General features: G+C 37.1%; 1 protein-coding gene and 1 long non-coding RNA gene across 4 annotated transcripts in view; one reads left to right on the plus strand and one right to left on the minus strand.

The window, feature by feature from the left end:
- Nucleotides 1-245: 245 nt before the first annotated feature.
- Nucleotides 246-2,044, minus strand: LOC147512158 (uncharacterized). The gene is made up of 2 exons (XR_015217143.1): nt 1,927-2,044; nt 246-527 (listed from the first exon to the last, which is right to left on the minus strand). It is a non-coding gene; the product is annotated as an uncharacterized LOC147512158 (long non-coding RNA).
- An 11,974-nt stretch (nt 2,045-14,018) lies between these two features.
- Nucleotides 14,019-16,357, plus strand: part of LOC147512159 (protein ROOT HAIR DEFECTIVE 3-like) — a 44,854-nt gene continuing 42,515 nt past the window's right edge. For 2 of the 3 annotated variants that reach the window (XM_086595130.1, XM_086595132.1), the window contains exons 1-6: nt 14,019-14,171; nt 14,290-14,353; nt 14,429-14,494; nt 14,607-14,654; nt 14,746-14,808; nt 14,916-14,972. In XM_086595130.1, the coding sequence (XP_086451256.1) occupies nt 14,170-14,171; nt 14,290-14,353; nt 14,429-14,494; nt 14,607-14,654; nt 14,746-14,808; nt 14,916-14,972 (300 nt within the window). In that variant the 5' untranslated portion in view covers nt 14,019-14,169. The remainder of the gene's footprint in view (nt 14,172-14,289; nt 14,354-14,428; nt 14,495-14,606; nt 14,655-14,745; nt 14,809-14,915; nt 14,973-16,357) is intronic. The other variant, XM_086595129.1, reaches the window with a different exon arrangement.

Genomic DNA, 16,357 nt, shown 5'->3' on the forward strand with positions numbered 1-16,357 from the left:
GCACAAAAAGAAGTTATTTTTACATGAATTTTATCATGTACGTAAGAATTATAAGTGAACAACGTAGGCCTACAGTGCTGCTAATGTAGTAGTGTCACGCCCCTGACCCACCACACATCCTGAGGACATGGAGATGAATCACGAGGCCTTACGCTTTCCAAATTTTATTAAAATTTCGGCAGAATTTCCTTTGTTTTATCAACGTTTCGTATACTAAAACCTGTCATAACCTGGAAATCGCATAATTCACCCTTCCAACAACCATATATATACTACTCTTAACTTTAGATATGACAGGGATATACCTGTATATCTACAAAACTGTTTAAGTGAGAACCGCTACCCAAATACATCGATTATTACATCAAAATGAACTGGCTCTCTATATACAACCAAAAATGAACTAGGCTCTCTATATACAACAAAATAACTTGACTCTGTCCCTCGTCAAGCATAGGGGAAAGCACCCAAATCCCCATAACCATCATCACTAGTGGTAGGGAAAGTCTCCTCCGCAACTGGTTCGTCTGAAATGTTAATATAGGATGAGCAAAACAACTATGCCTAGTAGAAATGCACATAACCAATAAATAGTCTACTTATAGCAAAACATTTGAAACATGCAGGGTTTCTATAATAATAATCAAAATATCGTGACTATATAATAAATCACTAACTAGCATAAATCATATCAGCATGCTTCTTTAATACTCAAAATAGATTTTTCACAATCATCATACAACTATTGTGGCTGCTGCATCCTATTAGAATGGTGAGGGTACGACTAGTATTCAGCCCCAGTCCTAGGCATATCTCAGTTCAGTACTTCCCAGTGTGAACCATGCACCGTTATTTTCCTGATTTTACCGGCAGGGAGCTGAAATGCTATTGTTGTGAACTTACACACAAAACCCAAAGCCTTTAGGGATCAGGTGGGCCCTATGACCACGACCCCCATACGGGCTGTCACCTAACTTACGGTGGTCAACCGTTCGACCACTGCAGACTGCTCAGGATCCTGACACACGTCTAGGAGTGGACTAAACTCTCACTCCTCGCGTCTAAACCTCATCGAGGTAACATGTAACCTCACACAAGCTAAGCACCATACAGCGTGACACGTATAAGCATGGTTATCTAGAAAAGTAGAAAAAGAATTCCCGGACTACATCCTGGGATGCATCCCTTTAAAGATGCCCCATCACCTCGAAAGGTGTACACCACAGTTGTAAATCCTAGAATGAACTGCCGTCTCCGGAAATGCGACAACAATTCCTTCTTTATAGGAATTCACAATTTCTTTTCTAAATCCCCTCGTGATAAGCATAGTAATATATACTCGTATTACCGGTTATTTCCAGATACTATAAATACATACTTGTATTACCGGTTATTTCCAAATACTATAAATACATATTTAGTTTTCCTTTAAAACTGCTGGTTCTGTATGTGTGAGTTCCTGGATTTCCAACAATCGATTAATACAACCTGTGACTCCCAAACGGGCCAGTCATAGTAAATGACAACTTATGATTCCCAAACGGCGAATAATAGAAATAACAGCGAACTATATCCATGGAACAATCCAGAACCTCACACATAGTTACAAACACCCGGGTAATCCTTATCTACATTACAAAATCCATCTCTCTGTCTCCTTACTGAGACAAGAGACGAGAGCCCTTCCCAAAACCAATTTTGCTCTTTTAACAAAAGAAAACAATCCCCACTACCCAGATTTCACAAAACTCATTTTTCACCTAAAAGCTATCTATATATCTAGTTTTTATCGAGGAAAAATACGAATGCAAAACATGAATATCACATATATATACATAGTTGATAAGCAACTATCTTTTACCAATTTAAACCAATCAAATCATGCATGAAAATAAGCATGCTAGATATTGGTATGTAAGTTCCTACCTTAGCAAGCTTCGTTTCTCCTCAAGTCCCACTTAACCGAATCCACTCGTATTTAACTCCTATAACATCATATATATATAGGTTATTAGAATTTATAAAACTAACGAGTAATTCTCTCGTATTTAACTCCTATAACATCATATATATATATATATATATGGGTTATTAGAATTTATAAAACTAACGAGTAATTCTAATCTAATGTAAGAAATCTCCGCTAAGAAGAAATCTCAACGCTTAAGAATTTGTGTTTCCGGGTAAAACTTTTCCTAAACGTTTTAACTTTTAAACGATTTTACCCGTTTTAAACGTTTTAAACGTTTAAAACCGAGAGGCCATTTCTAGCATTATTCCTCTGACAGGTCTCTGCAGGCCTTTATGCCCACACCAATCATATCACTTCCACTAACTATTAAGGTTTTTTTTCTCAACTCCAACTACCAACAATTCCACACCCTTCATTTCACAACTCCAACTACCAACAATTCCACACCTTCATTTTAAAAATCTAGTAATAACTAAGTGTGTGTTCCTTCTCATTCAATCATTAATCAACATGATCTTAAACAAAGTATAGAACTAACATAAACTTCTCTAAAATAGAGTGAATATATAATAATTATTACCAAGCCAGTAAAAATAGCTCCTTAGCTTTCTTCTCTACCAATTTCACTCAACTCTATCTTCTCCAAACAGCTACTGCCGAAATACATCACCCCCAATTCAATTATTTCCATCAATACATCAAATCCATCGAATTTGAGTCTAATCTAGCTATTTGGGAAGAAATTAAACTCACCTTTTACCTTGGTACAACGCAATTCCAAGGAATTTCGAATCCTCACACTTGAGTTTAGTGTTTCTAAGGATTGGGTGTGAAAACTTTAGGATTGAATCGATGGAAATTGGGCAGCTTTGGTTTTCTCTCTCCTAGGGTTCTAAGTGGTTGGCGAAATGGAGAGGAAGAAGAAAAATTGGGTGCGAATTGGTTTGGTGTGATTTCTATGCGTATTAGCTAAGGGTTAGGTAATAAGACCATCCTACCCTTACCTTGTTATCTATTATCAAGCAATGGCTTGATCACACGCTCTCGCGTGTAACGTCTAAGTTTGCGCACGTTATACAGTAATTGCGAAGTTATCGTCAAATGACTTAACCTGTCTCAAGTTTCCGGGTTTACAGGCGGTAGACTCGTATTGACTATGCAAGTATTTAGTTATGCGTACATGAATTTACTATGTATCGAATTATTTTATCACTTATTATTTATCTTCTTTTTCGATCTTCGTATATTCTAAGTAACCAGTGATATGAAACCTTAGAATTTTTTAAGTGGTTTTTCCTTAACTAACTTGGTTTCTCAGTCGGTGTTAAATCAATTTACGTTACGTCAGGCTAAACGTCTATCTGATTGGCCACGTACCTAATCATCCCTAGGTTTCACGTGTCATTTACTAATTTACCCTTAATAAGAATTCAGGACTTTACAAGTAGTGAAACGAGGAATACGTGTGCATAAAGCAACATCAAATTTTGGCGCTGATGCAGTAGCCAAGATGGGATCAACTCTGAACCAAGGTGAGGAGCGGTGGAGCTCTACCAAATCAAGTTTTGTCACTAGCCTAGAAAGCCCCTATAGGACTTACTACCGGTTTAACTAAACTTGGAAGTACTACTTTTTTCACCTTAATTTGGATGTAAGCTTTCTACTCTCGATGTAACATTCTTTATTAGATTAATAAAATATCCCTACTTGCGTGCAAAAAAAAAGTGCATAAACCAATAGCCAGGTCACATGAGAGAAATGAGAGAGGTTTTCCGTGCAAGCACGCTCCTTAATTAAAGAACCTCAATCTTTCAAGTTTCTTAGACATCGTTGGAATATGATTATGATTTATGATTTTTTTTTTTTTTACAAATTATGTATAGGATAAAGGTACAAAATAATAATAATTATCATTATTATGATTAGTTTTTTTTTTAATTTTTTAATTAATTAATTATTATTAATTAATTTATTATTTTCAAGTGTAAGTTACTAAATATGCATATAAAATCTAATCATGCAAACATAGTTCATTCATACGTAGCTATAGACGTTAGTATGGGAAGAGATTCTACTCTTACGTATATATATACTAATAGGCAAAAATGTACTTATATCATCGATATATATTTCTATATTAACAGGCAAATATACATCAGTAATACGCAGTGGCGGAGCTAGGGGGGTCCCAGGGTACACCCTGGCGTACCCTCAACTTTCTCCAAAAAAAAATATAGTTATCACTTAATCATGTATGAGAGTGTATGTATGGTAGAACTGGAAAGAATTGCAAACAAGAACTGAAATGGCAATCATGATTGCATCCTCTTCTTCCGTTCATCTTCTACCCTATTTCATTTTTTATCTTTTTTTTCTTCATCAATAAAACCATAATGATATAATAAGCCTTCTCTTTCCTTCACAACAAGATGCACAGACTCCCTAAATAGAAGCCAAAACAACTAAAACCGAAACACCTCAAGACTCCGAAGACATTGAAAGTTTCGAAAACTGGCTCACCCAAATTCGACTAAGGTACAAAAGTGGGACATGAAAGAAAGCAGAGGCAATAAAAGGAATGAAGCCGAAGAAATGGTCATTAGGCAATGGCGCAAATGGGAAGGCATTGTTTCTTCCACCTGTGCCATTGAAGGAACCAGTTTCGAGTGGAGTCTAGGTTGAGTTGTGGTTCAGTAGGTACGTACACTAAGCGGCTCAATGGTTGGCTAGCTGGTCTCGGGTTAGCTACGCTGCCTCTGGTGGAACTAGCATCTAGGAATAGCGTGATCAATAAGTATCATCACTCCCCATCAATAGTACGTTTTTATTCACCAGTATTTCGTGGGTGTAGTCTCATTTGTGTTCATCAAGTTTGAGAAAGAGGGGTCGACATTTGGCTTAATACTCAATCCTCCCATTCAAAAAATAAACCTGGTTAATTAGGAAAAAATTATAGAAAACAAATTTCTCTCGTTTTCTTGTTTATTGAAAATGAAGTAATGCAAGAACTTCAAAAGAGTGAGCAGATGATTTGATAATTTATTTATGTATTATTATCACCAAAGATTGCAATGGGCTTGGAGAGTTGGAGGTGTGAAATTGCTTTCGGAGAGAAGAGGTTGTATTCATACAAATTACACGATTGTCACGATATATTGCAAAATATTAAGTTGATCTAGTTGGAATTTGGAGATTAGGAATTCTAAAAAAATTGTGTTTAAGTTATTGATGGATGTTTCCACCACTAACGGATGCAAATTCAGTGAAATTTTTGCTGCCATTCTAGAAGTGTGAAAATTTTGTTCCTATTTGCCTCTTATGAGAGATTATGGAAGTGGGAATACCTACAAAGTACAAACTACTCAAAGACCATCCCTATTCCGAATCCAAAGATAAACAACAGGCCCAGCTATAGCTAAGTTTACTGAAAATGTCATACAACTAAAAAATATAGTTATCAATTATCACTTAATCACATATGTTTATCACCCAGGCCGGCCAGTTTTTTTTTTTTTTTTGTATACTTGGTTATTTGGGTGGCTCACCCTCATTCAAATTCCTAGCTCCGCCACTGGATACGTAGGTAGCTGCAGACCGATTCAACCCTCACTCCGTTATCATCTCTTCTCCGTCCCCATCACAGTTCTCAAGCAGTGTATTACACGGTCCAATAAGGGATCGTGGGATACTCAAAAAAAAACCCCCACATCTTTTGGCGTCATCTGTCGGGAACGACAACAAGTAAGTTTAGTACAGTCGACCGATTCAGTTTAATACCTTTTGGTTAAGTTGTGATGGCAGGACCCAGGAGAACAGGATGTGGTGGAAGCTCACGTGCTAGAAAAGAAGAGCATGAACCAAACAACGAAGGAGAGTCGAGCATCAAAGCGGCAAACTTCCTCCTCATGAACAACTAACTTGTGGCAGCAATGATGGACTCGTTATCACACCTGCATATACCAACAATGACGTTCAAGGATAGGGAGGGAATGGCGAGAACATCACATGCTCACCACTCTAGGGTTTGTCCAAGCAATTAGTCAAGCGGTTCAAACTCGGGAGCAACAAAGGTGAAATCTGGAAAGAGAGTGGTCGTTGTTGAAGCAACTATACCAAGCAGACACAGGGAAGGAGCCGCACAACAACCTAGATGGTGACGGCCTTCCAGGTGATGGCAGGGCTAGAGATCCCCAGACGTAGGGATCCACCCGCAGAAGACACTCATAATCGGAGTACAGTTCCAAAGAATACTCCGACGAACTCGAAGAGCCTTACTCAGAGTTAGATCATGATCATGATATTGACCCCGACACCAAAATAGAACTCATAACAGGCGAGGCTCAAGTCGACCCACAACAGGGGAGAACGAGAAGAATGAGTTGTTGTAGAAAATGAATGGAATGACTGGGAATGGCAAAAAGATGCAAGATTCACTCGTCCAGTCAGCTATAATGGGGGTTGGAAGGTCTCCTTTTTCTTCAAGGGTATCTAAGAAGTCTTGCCCTCGTAGTTATCGTCAGCCGAAGTTCAACATTTTTTTATGGCATGTTACATCCAGTTGACCTTGTGTTCATAAACAGAGCCACAATGGGCCAGTACGAGAAGTACGATCATTGATGAAGATTTAACTAACCTAAACAAACATGCTAATTAACTCTTATTTTACTATTACTTGCAAACGCACAAGGTCTATTGTAGTAGGTGTGCGAGAACAAGGTCGAACCCACAGGGATTGCTATCTAGGAATAATTGAGATCTAAAATCTATTTAACCTAATCCGAAAGATGATGGTTGTTTGATTTGAAAGCTGTTTAACTACAAATTAAACTACCTAATATGATTATACTACGAAACCACTTAACTATAAAGACTTGGGTTTTATTACGTGGACAAAATTCTAGGACTGTGAATCCACCTTAGACCATTGTTTGTATTCTTATAATCAATTCCAAAGTTTCATAATTTATACAAGTAACATGAGGGAAAGGTAACCCTAGCTTTCTCGATGATGTGAATGTGATAAATCTTAGTTAACATGTATCTTTTAGAAATTCAGCACTAATAATCAAACTCAAAAGATTACTTGTCTTTTTACGGCACGAGTAATATCCAATTTTGACATTAACAGTTACAACAAGCTTTATCTAATAACGACAACTATCAAACTATAATGGATGCATAACATACAATATGAAAGATAAAGTTTTACTATTAGACGTGAACTTAGAAAATTTGTTTGAACATAAGCATATTGAAAATCCTTGAAACTAATCTAAAAACACAAACATAAGTCTAAGGCTTCATTTGCCCTAGACTTAGAATTTAGCTATACATAATAATGAAGGTAAAACAAAGTTTAGAAGAACTCATATCGACGATGGTGATCTGTGGCTTGACTCCTTCTTCTTCAAGTTTCCTCCTTCTACTTTTTCTTCTCCAACAAGCTCTCGAATGGTGTGCTATGATTTTATGTGATGGGGGCGAGAGAGAGAACTCTCTCCACTTTCTTTGTTTATATAAGGTTTCTTTAGGTCGTGCAAGTCTTGGGATTGCTTTTGGAAACCTCCCTTCAGTGTTTGAATCCTTTTTGGAACTATCCAAATCGAGTTCCAAGTGGTGGAGGTGAGCTGCGAAGTGTTCTGTAAAACACTGTAATTCTGACAAATTTAGAAGAGGGTCGCGCTCTCGAACAGGCATATTAGATCGCAGGCGCGTTCTGACCTCTTGACAACAACACTTCAACTTTTTATAGTAGCTTTAGAATACCTCATACATGCTATTTCCAACCTTGGTTTGTGTATTCTCTCTGGAGTCAAGCCTTGAGGATCTTACAACCCCATAAAGTCCTCAGTCTCAGTCCGTTTCGTCGTATTCGTGTCGATTCCTGTAAAACTAGTGAAACAGACTAATCAAATAAACTTATATCAATTAACTAGACAATACAATATAAATGTGGGCATAAATATGTAGCATTTAATGTGCTTATCAATCATGTCAAATGTCAGGAGTATTGATAACTATACAGGATATGCACTGCAGTGGTATCACAGACTACCAAAAGGACATATTAGGTCCTCCAAGGAGCTGTACAGGATATTTATTGATAGATATTCTTGCAATAAACATCAGCCTACAAGAATTGATGCACTCTTTAACATCAGGAATGGGGAGACACTCAGGTCCTACATGCTACGTTTCATGGAGGCCTCAATCCAGATAGAGTACTACGATGAGCAGACTGCTATTATCACCTTCAAACAGGGACTGGAATGACAAGAGCTCCTATTTTATTCACTATCTAAGAGGCCACCAAATGACCTGGAAGAGCATTTGGAACGAGTTGATCGAGACTCTTACTGGTTGGGAAGAAGATGTACTGAACCGACAACAGGGGGCAAAAAAGGCAAGACATAATGCATCCTCCGCTCCGTCTGAGAATCGTGGTGATTCCTCACCTCCTAGGCATAAGAAAGGTCACAATCAAGGTCTCCAAAGGTCTGATTCCCCATCAAAAGACCATTTGCATAAGGGACAATACAAGAACTCGACAAGCAACAGGGATGGAAAACCACAGAAGAAACCGATAGTGGAAGGAGCTGAAAAATGCCTTAGATTGATCAAAACTATGCTCCTTTAAGCAAAACACAGGATGAATCCTAGATTCGGTCAAGAATCAGAGTTACATCAAGTGGCCACCGCCGCTAAATTAAGATGAGAACTTTCCGCTTATTCAAAAAATTAGAAGAGTAACATATCTGAGTAAAGGGTATGTACTAGTATCATATCAGAGTAAAAGGTAACATACTTGTTGGATGATGGTAGTTCTTGGGACACAAATTCCAATAGGTTCATTATCAGCATCAACAGGACAAACGTCCCAAGCATCACCAAGAACTCTGATGAAGTGATCAGACCAACCGTCGTCACTATGCTTCCTTTCAAAAGAAACAATTGGAGAGTTCTTGTCTCTGGTCATCAAATAATAAAAAGATTGTTGCGAATCTAGCGCACTTCATAAAAATATCCAAACAGCAATCGGTTCAAGCGAAGCCATACTTCTTGACCAATATGGCTAAGTACATAACTGTTCTGTAGAACATGTATGGGTGAAGCTTGACCAAGTGCAAGATTGAAGTGCACTAAACACTCGAAGCAGTGGTGGAAGAGGAAGAACTAGATCGACCCTATTGTAACTCTTTGTAGGCCACTTCTATTGTGCCCCAAAAACTATGAAACACACCAATCCAATACAACGGAAGCGAACAACCAATATCAAATGTGGTAGAAGCAACAACCCACAACTACGGTGTATGAAATCAATTAAATAACTCCTAAACAATGTAAACTACTCACCAATTCAAACAAACAACCAAGAGAAGAGAGACAAAGATTTACGTGGTTTAGCTTGCGCCTAATCCACAACCAAATAGAGAAATTTCCAATAAAGATAAAATTCAAAAGAGTACAATAAGTTTTCACCTTGATTCCAAAGAATCCCCAAAGTTTCTCAAGAAGAAAACTCACAAATCTCTCTTTTTCTTTCCTCACAACAATGTTCTTTCAACTCTACAACTTTCAATGGTGTAGACAACTGCTAAAGAATTTTGGGCATAAACAAATGAAGAGAAGACTCAAGTCTTTCTTCTTCCAAAGCTCTCTAAAGAGACACCAAATCCCAAACCCTAACAACCAATTTTGTCTCACACTTTAATTTCTAAACCCTGACTTTGTTTTTATAGTGTAGCTGAAATTTTGGTGGAATACGAAATTTCGATCCATTTCGGCGTATCCAACAATTCTCCACCTCAGTGAAGAATTTCCCAAATTTGAGCCGACCAACCAATGTGCTACACCCAACCAACCAAACAACATCAAAGAGAGAACCAACCAATCCAACCAATCTAACCATCAATGTCCCTAACGACCTAACAATGACTGCACTACAAAATGGTTGTCTACGTACCCGGTCAAGGGATCAAGCCTTTGTAGTTCTTCCATACCCCCAAAAAAGGGGTCAATCAACAACCATGCCCATATATATCAATGCCCGGAAGGGCGTGAGTCCCTCAAGAGATCACCAACAAACTTCAACACAAAGGGGTCAAAAGTACCAAATATCATCTCCACTGAGTATACTGAAGATGTTCCAATACCCTCTCCTAGAGTAGGAGATGTTCCAACACCCCAAAACCTCATATGGCTTCCAACAACAAATGACTTTACAACTTCACTATGCTCATGGGCTAGAGCATCTACAACTTCAACTGTGGCTTCACTTTCATTATCAGTTGTGTACTCATCTACATCACAAGGAGCGACATCAATCTCCACCTTTTGAGATATATCTCCAACATCTGAACATACATTCAAATCAAAATGCCCAAAAGAAACAAATTTTTGTTTCTTCCCAAAATCACGTTCTTCCTTCATGGTAGAGTTTCCAACAACCATACAAGTAAAATGATCTCCACCTACACCAACCACACTTCCATTAAGAAAGTACAAATTCGTTCACCTTGTCACTTTCATTACCACACGTGCACCCACAACAACCTTTGAATTTCCATGTTCAAACACAACTTTCATACCATCTGACTCTAAAGAACCCAAAGAGATGAGGTTAGATTGCAAATCTGGCACATACCGAACACCAACCAATTCTCTAACTGCTCCATCAAATATCTTCAAATAGATAGTTCCTTTTCCACGTATTCTGCAAATTTGACCATTACCTAACAGAACATCTCCACCATCTAGCTCCTTGAAGCTAGTAAACAAATCCCTATTATGACACATATGCTGAGAACATCCAGAATCAAGAATCCACTCCCTCGTGGAACAACCAACCATCGAAGTAGTAAAAGAAAAAACGGAACCGTCATCACTACCTCCATATTGTGTAACATTTACACTTTCAGTATTTGAAGAATCTTGGTTCTTCGATTTCAACTTGGGACATTCAAACTTCCAATGTCCTTTCTTGTGGCAAAAGACAAATTGGTCTTCATCTAATCGATCACGTCTCACTCTTGATTTAGAGCGAGATCCACCACCCCTACCATTATTCCTTTCATAGTTTCTTCCCCTCACAACCAAAGCTTAAGCATAGATGTTGTAGCCATACTCATGATACACCAATGTTGTAGCCACCACTTCATAATCCAAGATTTCCTTTCCCGCCATCAAATTAGATGCGAGATACTCGAGATCATCCGGAAGGGAATTCAAAAGGCATACCACCTTGTAGTGCTCAGGCACTTTTTCATCCAAATTCAATAAGTCGGAAACGAGCTTATTGAGCTCATCCAAGTGCTCAGACAAGGTAACACCTGGCCTCATATTCATCCGGAAAAACTTCCTCATCAATAACACTTTATTATGAATGTTCTTCGTCATAAACTTGTCTTCAAGCTTCTTCCAGAGTTCCTTAGCGGAGGTTTCTTTCATGACAAAGTATTTTTACTCCTTTGCCAAACAAAGTCGAATAGACCCACAAACTTCTTTATTCAACCTCTTCCACTCTGCTTCTGACATTGCCTCAGGTTTTTCTTCCAAGGCTTCATCCAAATTTTCTTTCGCCAGAACATCTAGAACCTCACACTACCACATGCCAAAATTGTTCTTGCCATTGAACTTTTTGACATCAAATCTGCCCACACTAACCATCTTCATTTTCGAATTAGAAGAAGTTTCAACATTAGGAGTCTCGTCATCACTAGGATTTGTCATCTTCAAAATTTGCATACACCTCAAACACTACCAATGCGGAAACAATTAATGAAACAAAAAAATTTTGATTTCAACCAAACTTCCACCACAAACAATCACCAACTAAGCCAAGGTAAAACCTTTAGCTCTGATACCAATTTGTTGTTCCCAAAAAACTATGAATCACACCAATCCAATGTAACGGAAGCGAACAACCAATATCAAATGTGGTAGAAGCAACAACCCACAACTACGGTGTATGAAATCAATTAAATAACTCTTAAACAATATAAACTACTCACCAATTCAAACAAACAACCAAGAGAAGAGAGACAAAGATTTACGTGGTTTAGCTTGCGCCTAATCCACAACCAAATAGAGAATTTCCAATAGAGAGAAAATTCAAAAGAGTATAATAAGCTCTCACTTTGATTCCAAAGAATCCTCAAAGTTTCCCAAGAAGAAAACTCGCAAATCTCTCTTTTCCTTTCCTCACAACAATGTTTTCTCAACTCTACAACTTTCAATAGTGTAGACAACTACCAAAGAGTTTTGAGCATAAACAAATGAACCTTTCTTCTTCCAAAGCTCTCTAAAGAGAACCAAATCCCAAACCCTAGCAACCAATTTTGTCTCACACTTTAATTTCTAAACCCTTGTTTTTATAGTACGTGTAATTGAAATTTCGGTAGAATACGAAATTTCGATCCATTTCGGCATATCCAACAACTTCATCAGAGTATCTCCCCCATACCAATTGGATGTTTGCCGGAATGTGAAACTTCTCCATGATCAGTTCCACTCCAAAGTTGATGAGCGACCAATTGGGATTCACGGTCGGAGTATAAGAAAGTTTTGATTTTTTGGTTTGGTTTTTAAGAGAGAACAAGAAAATCTTTTTGCAGAGATATTGATGGAGGAGATAAATAGAATCTTCTCATTAATTTTCTTATATATGATACGATCGATAGTTGAGATTTTCTTAAGCAACATGTTGATTCGAGATGGAACTGCCATCATTACCTTTTTCAGGAAGCGTCTACCCAACCGAATTGTATTTTCGAGGCCTTTATTAGGTAAGCAAATAAACGTACTGTTGTGTAACTGCTTACAAAAAAGATTCTCACGCCAAAAACAACAACGCTTCAAGAGCTCACGTGCTAGTGGCACGAGAGGGGAATTTGTAGGGGGATTTTCTTCAGGTATCTAAGTGACACGTGGTGGGTGAAATACCTTAAGACTGCAAATCCTCATCATGAGACAAGGACCATCAGAACAGGTTTGAGATTAAGTGAACTCGTGCTCATAACGTGACTTCAATGGCATGTGCCTGTTACGTGATGAACCACCTTTAAGCAAGAGTGTTCTCCAAGTTGTTAGGAACTAATATAAACAATTCCTGACTGAAGAAAGTATAAGAGGGTGGTTCTTGATGATAAGGAAGGAATATTGGAGGCATATCGTGAGAGTCGCCCCTTAGGGATAACCTTCTATCTACAGGAGGGTTATCACAACGAAGAAGGGAACTCACACCGAATAGAATGCTGTCCAAATTTAGACTTCCAAATGAGGTGGATTATTAAGAGGAAAGTGGAGTCCTAAGAAGGAAGAGAACTCACACGAAATGAAGTAAACCCTAACCATAAGACTCCTAACTTTCTCCTATAAAAAGGAGAGAGATCAACCCTCATGAACTACATGATTATGGTTTGATTCCTCTAGCATTTAGGGGATATGTAGGCAGCCACAGACCAGTTCCACCCTCACTCCATTAACATCTCTTCTCCTTCTTCTTCACCATAGTTCTCAATCCCTGCATCACACGGTCCACTAGTGGACCGTGTGATGACTCAGAAAAAGACCCACAAACTCTGTGACTAGAAACAACTCTGTTCCGTTTCAATTCTTCACCTGGACTCTCTTAGGTTGCTCATTATAAAGTCCAATAGAGATCATCTATATTGTTCATTGAGTTATTAGTTATGCTTGTTTTTATATGGTTATGTTGGTTATGGCCTTATGGAATCCTAGCTATTGGCTATTGCCTATTGCCCATGCCTCTGAACGTTATACCTATACCTCCGATCCTGTGAATCGACTACACGAGCTCCTCAACCTTGAGGCTGTAACGAATCAATTAACTAGAGTTTTTTGTAAACAATTTTACAATATTGAAATCCCCTAAAAAATGATCAGCCGTGTTAAGAAATCCAAGCGTTTGAGTACTATTTGAACAAAAAATATTCGACTGATACTTAAAGAAAATAGGTATAACATTGTAAATCACAAAATAGATTAGAATATATACAACAAAAGCTGCAAGTCAGACTATGTTACTTTCTTGGATTTAAGTTTTTCCATTGAACTAAAATTCTTGTCGAACTGTTGCTTCTTTGCTAATCAGTCATTTTCTTTTATAGGATGATACCGCGTTTGAGAAGCAGAGTGCTCTTTTTGCTCTTGCGGTTTCAGATATAGTCCTTATTAACATGTAAGCCCCACCGTTTACCGTCTTTTCCCCTTTCTATTATTTTGTATGTTGCTGTGTCAACTTCAGGTGTCTTACTACAATTACTGTAAGAGGGATTTCTGAAATCATTTTTATTTAGGTGGTGCCATGATATTGGCCGTGAGCGGGCTGCAAACAAGCCTCTTTTAAAGACGGTTTTCCAGGTATAAATGTATGCCATTCCTTGTTTATAGCTTCGAATGTTATCTTTTGGCAATTGTTCATTGCTTTTTATGTAGGTGATGATGCGCTTGCTTAGTCCACGTAAAACAACTCTGATATTTGTCATACGTGATAAGACAAAGGTATGTTTCAAATATAAGACAAATATATTTGTCAAATATTTCAAATAATTTGAGTTCTACCTTGAAACTTCATTTGGTATGGATTGTCACTTGTGCTGTCTGTGATCTGTAGGCACCATTCGATATTTTGGCAGATGCCTTAAGAGAAGATATTCAGAAGGTAGTAAGTCAGTAAATATATCCCCATCTGGAAAATATAATTTTATTAATTTATTTTGAAAAATATAATATTGTTTCATTTTTGTGAACAGATATGGAATACTGTTCCTAAACCAGAAGCCCACAAAGAAGCCGCCCTGAACAAATTCTTTAATGTGAGATGCTAGTCTATACTGATCATAAGATTTACTCTCTCCCCCCTCTCCCATGTTTATAATTGACGAAAACTTATAAGACGTGTTATTCTTGTTTAAATTGTCAGGTTCAAGTCACTGCTCTTGCAAGTTATGAAGAGAAAGAAGAGTTGTTCAAAGAGCAGGTGCAAAAAGACATATCTATATCTATATCTATATCTTAATATTAAAGCTCCCACAAGGAGTATTTTTCGAATTCTATTAAAATTCCACATCATCTCCTATTAAAACATAAATTTATCTCCTATTTGAAAACGGAAATCCTTTTTTACAATGGGAATTCCTCTCTTATTATAACGGGAATTATTTTCCTATTAAAACAAATTCTAGCACTTTTAATTAAAGCGGGAATCCTTCTCCTATTAAAACAGAATGTCTCTCCTAATTAAAACTTAATTAAAACCTCATTAAAAATAATTTGTTAGAAAATTAAAACGGGTTAGCGCTAAAACGGTAGTCCCAATTTTCTAAAAAAAATCTACATGTTTTCAAAAGAGCCGGTGCTTATGAAGAGAAAGAAGAGTTGTTCAAAGAGCAGGTGCAAAAAGACATATCTATATCTATATCTATCTATATCTATATCTTAATATTAAAGCTCTCACAAGGGGTATTTTTCGAGCTCTATTAAAATTCCACGTCATCTCCTATTAAAACGATAATTTCTCTCCTATTTGAAAAACGGGAATTTCTCTTCTATTATAACGATAATTCTTCTCCTATTAAAACAAAATCTAACACTTTTAATTAAAGCGGGAATCCTTCTTCTATTAAAATGAGAATTCCTCCCTTTTGAAAATTAAGCGAAAATTTAGCGTATCTAATTAAAACGGGAATCATTCTCTTATTAAAACAGAATCTCTCTCCCAATTGAAAAAATGGGTTTTTTAAATTTAATTTAAAACAATTTGTTAGAAAATTAAAACGGGTTAGCGACTAAAACGGTAGTCCCAATTTTCTAAAAAAAATATAAATGTTTTCAAAAGAGCCAGTGCGTATGCACGAGCTACAAACTAGTCTTAATATTAAAGCTCTCACAAAAGGTATTTTTCGAACTGTATTAAAATTCCACATCATTATCTCCTATTGAAACGGGAATTTCTCCCCTATTAGAAAAAAAAAATAGCACTTCTAACTAAAACGTAAATCCTTCTCTTATTAAAACGGGAATTCCTCTCCTTTTGGAAAGGAAAAATCTAACATATCTAATTAAGTCACCTATTAAAACGGGGTCCCTCTCCCACTTAAAAATGGGTTTTTAAAACCTAATTAAAACAATTTGTTATGAAATTAAAATGTTAACGGCAAAAACAAGAATCATGATTTGTTAGAAAATTGTTATGTGTATAGTTATGATTGTTGAGCAAGTTTTCAAAAAAAAAATGAAAATTCTAACACTTCTAATTAAAATGTGAATCATTTTTCTATTATAATAGGAATTTCTCCCCTATTAAAAAAGAAAAATCTTGCACTTCTAATTAAAACAGGAATTTTTCTCCTATTAAAAACGGGA

The sequence above is a fragment of the Coptis chinensis genome, chromosome 3, assembly GCF_015680905.1.
Source record: "Coptis chinensis isolate HL-2020 chromosome 3, ASM1568090v1, whole genome shotgun sequence".
In the NCBI taxonomy this organism is placed as follows: domain Eukaryota; kingdom Viridiplantae; phylum Streptophyta; class Magnoliopsida; order Ranunculales; family Ranunculaceae; genus Coptis; species Coptis chinensis.